We start from the raw sequence: 3,169 nt of genomic DNA on the forward strand, positions 1-3,169 counted from the left end.
CCCCCCCCCCCCCCCCCCGCCTCCTCTGCTCTCGGACCCCAGCTGCCCTGCCTTCACCCTCTTCCGTGTTGGGGGGAGGTGATACAGGAAAGAGAAGAGAGGCTGGGAGGCTGGGAGGGGAGTGAAAGCCAAATGAGGAAAAGACTCAATTAGAACTAATTAGCCAATTCAATCAGAGCTGTCAGAGAAGTGGGGAAGACTACTTGGCACCGAGCTGAAGGGCTGGACACACCTGGATTCTGAGTGGGATTCGGGGGGAAGGGGAGGTGGGGTCCCCAGGGGGCTTGAGCACTGCTGGGGAAGCCCATGGGGACCCCCAAGGCTGGGTGTCCAGATGCCCAAGTGGCTCCTTCAGCCCCTCCCCCTCTTTCCTCCTTCACCCCTTCCCTGCCAGGTGACCCCACCAGCAATGCAACCTCCCGGGGTGCTGAAGGCCCCCTGCCCCCTCCCAGCATGCCCGCGGTGGCCGGGGCAGCGGGGGGGCTGGCGCTGCTCTTGCTGGGCGTGGCCGGGGCTGGGGGTGCCATGTGTTGGCGGAGACGGCGGGCCAAGCCTTCGGAGAGTCGCCACCCTGGTCCTGGCTCCTTCGGGAGGGGAGGGTCTCTGGGCCTGGGAGGCGGAAGCGGGATGGGGCCTCGGGAGGCTGAGCCTGGGGAGCTAGGGATAGCTCTGCGGGGGGGTGGGGCTGCAGACCCCCCCTTCTGTCCCCACTATGAGAAGGTGAGTGGTGACTATGGGCATCCTGTGTATATCGTGCAGGATGGGCCCCCCCAGAGCCCCCCCAACATCTACTACAAGGTATGAGGGCTTCTCTTACTTGGCTCTCCCAGATCCAGCCCTTCTTGGGGGTGCGCTTCCAGTTTAAGTCACAGTTGGAGGGACACCTCTAGCATCCCCTTGGCCCCTTTGCTCCACGAGCTCCCGTGCCCCTGCTGTTGTGGACCCCTTCCCCACGTTTAGGATTCCTGAAGACTCCTGCCCTGGGTTGGCCGCCCGCGGCCCCGCAGAGACTCAGCCTTCTCTTCTGCCCGTGCCCCGGCCGTGCCCCAGCCGTCCTTGTGCCCCCCACACACCTGGAGCTAGGGGCGGGGACAGTCTGTCTTTTGGTCGGCACCTCTTCCTTTCTGCCTCTCACTGTTTTTCTCTTCTTTTCTCTTCTCTCTTGTATTCTCTCTCTCTCTTTCTCTCCTGTCTCTAGGTCTGTTCCTCTTCCCTAGCACCCCCCTCCCTGCGTCTCCTCTTACCCTCTCGGCTTCCTCTCCTCCGCCTCTCCCATCTCCCGGGTGGGGGGACGCAAGCACTCCCCCCTCAGCTCCCTCTTCTGACCTCTCTTACCCACCGCTCCCCTCAGTCTGCCAAAAATGGGGGCCTTGATGGGGAAGGCTCGGGCCCTCCACCCCAGCTCCGGGCGCGGGCAGCGGGGCCTCCTTCTCTGCCCTGCCCCGGGCCTGGACATTCTCACTCCGGCCCACCTGGGGTGGTTGGGTCGTGCCAGCTGCCGTGAGAAGAAGTGTCCTGTTTTGTCAGTGGCCACTAGCAAGATCCCACCCGGTCGGGACACGCGTGTGGATTTGGTCTGATGCGAAACGGGCCGCTTGGGACAGGAAGTGACTTGCTCCAGACAAGAAGTGCCCGGGCCCGATGGAAGCGGCCTGGCCGAGGGGCAGGAACGGAGCAGCAGGAACTGGAAGTGCCTTCATCCAGGACAGGAAGTAGCGCTTCTGAAATAGGAAGTGGTCTGGCTGGAACTCCAAGTGGCTTAGTCTTGGGGGGCGGGGGTGGGGGCGGCGGCCGGTTCTTACTCTGTGGAGAAGTTGGGGGGGCAGGAAGAGCTTCCTGTTTCAGGAGGAAGCTGGAACGGACTGACTGTTAGAAGACAGGGTGGACTGAGGAGGATTTTCCTAGTCTTCAGTGGCACTTCCCGGGACCCCCCTTCCCCGTTCCCTGTGCTGCTTTTAGGACAGCTAAGGTGACTGCCGTCAGCTGTGGCAGGCCCAGTTTGTCTTGTTCTTCTTCCCTCTCCCCACCCCAGTATAATCTCTGTTAATCAACAGGACTATCCCAAGAACCCACGTGTTGTCCCCAGTAACCCAGAGGGCTGTCTTGTTCGTCACATCGTCCACTTCCTCGTCCCTTCAGACTCGACACAGCTCCCTTCTTAGTGACCAAAATGGTGGCCTACTGACTGGTCTGGCGGACGGTGGTACTTAGCCGCTGCCGCTGTTCCCATAGCGACCAGCTTGTACCTCTACCTGCCCCGTAGTGCGCAAATTGGGTGTTGCCTTCTTTTCCTCCCAGCTCAGTTTCATTAGATCAGAGCTGCCCTTGGGCACCACGTCGGCCACCTCGATCACCAGCCAAGATGGTTACTTTGTCCACCAGAGGTCAAGTCATCTCTCTGGTGCTGTAGTTCCCAGCTCCTTCCTGATTTTTCTAATCGCTCCTTCCAGAGAACAGGAAGTTGATATTGCCATGGGGGAGGTGGCGGGGTATGGCCGTCACCTCAATAGTTTTACTGTAAAAGGGAAATTTGAACAACAAAAACCAAAAAAAATAAAAATAAAAAATAAAAAAATAAAAAACTTCAAAAGTTGACAAGAAGGCTGGAGAATGACTGGGCGTGAGTTGGGACAGAGGTTGGATCACACGGAGCCAAGGGGGAGGGGAGGGAGCCGGTTGGGTTGGAGGGCTGAGGGGGGCAGTACGGGGTGGGGAAGGGTAACCGGGCTGGGGGAGAAGTCCGAGGAGGGCAGCCGCCTCCAGGGGAGGGAGAGAGGAACCCTGGCCGGAGCAGGAGCTGCCGGTACATCCAACGGGGATGTTGGTGAATCCTTGTTCACACGTGTCTCTGCTAAACCAAAGCACCAGAAACAAGGCAAGTCGCAGTCAGAATCAGAGTGGAAGAAACATGTTCACGGGGTCAGGTCTACTCCCTACCACCCCTGCCCAAGGCACCTCTGACTCGGGGAGTTTTGCTGTCGGGGACCAGTGTAGGGAGAAGTGGTGTGATTGCCCAGAAGACTCAGGGACCCAGGCATCAGGCTGCTGGCCCTTGGCTCCCTGTGCGCCCATAACCCAGGCTCTTCCTTAAAAAACCCTGGGTGCCCAGCCCCCTAGACTCAGCCCCATTCTCCAACCACAAAAGCAACCGTCAGGAGCACCGCAGCCC

At 59.9% G+C, this 3,169-nt stretch overlaps 1 protein-coding gene across 1 annotated transcript in view; it reads left to right on the forward strand.

The window, feature by feature from the left end:
- EFNB3 (ephrin B3) overlaps positions 1 to 1,719 on the forward strand; it is a 4,873-nt gene extending 3,154 nt beyond the window's left edge. Inside the window, exon 5 of the mRNA XM_040628217.1 lies at positions 395 to 1,719. Coding sequence (XP_040484151.1) covers positions 395 to 804 — 410 coding nt within the window. The 3' untranslated portion in view covers positions 805 to 1,719. The remainder of the gene's footprint in view (positions 1 to 394) is intronic.
- The last annotated feature ends 1,450 nt before the right edge of the window (positions 1,720 to 3,169 follow it).

The sequence above is a fragment of the Ursus maritimus genome, unplaced genomic scaffold (assembly GCF_017311325.1).
Source record: "Ursus maritimus isolate PB19 unplaced genomic scaffold, ASM1731132v1 scaffold_14, whole genome shotgun sequence".
Classification (NCBI taxonomy): domain Eukaryota; kingdom Metazoa; phylum Chordata; class Mammalia; order Carnivora; family Ursidae; genus Ursus; species Ursus maritimus.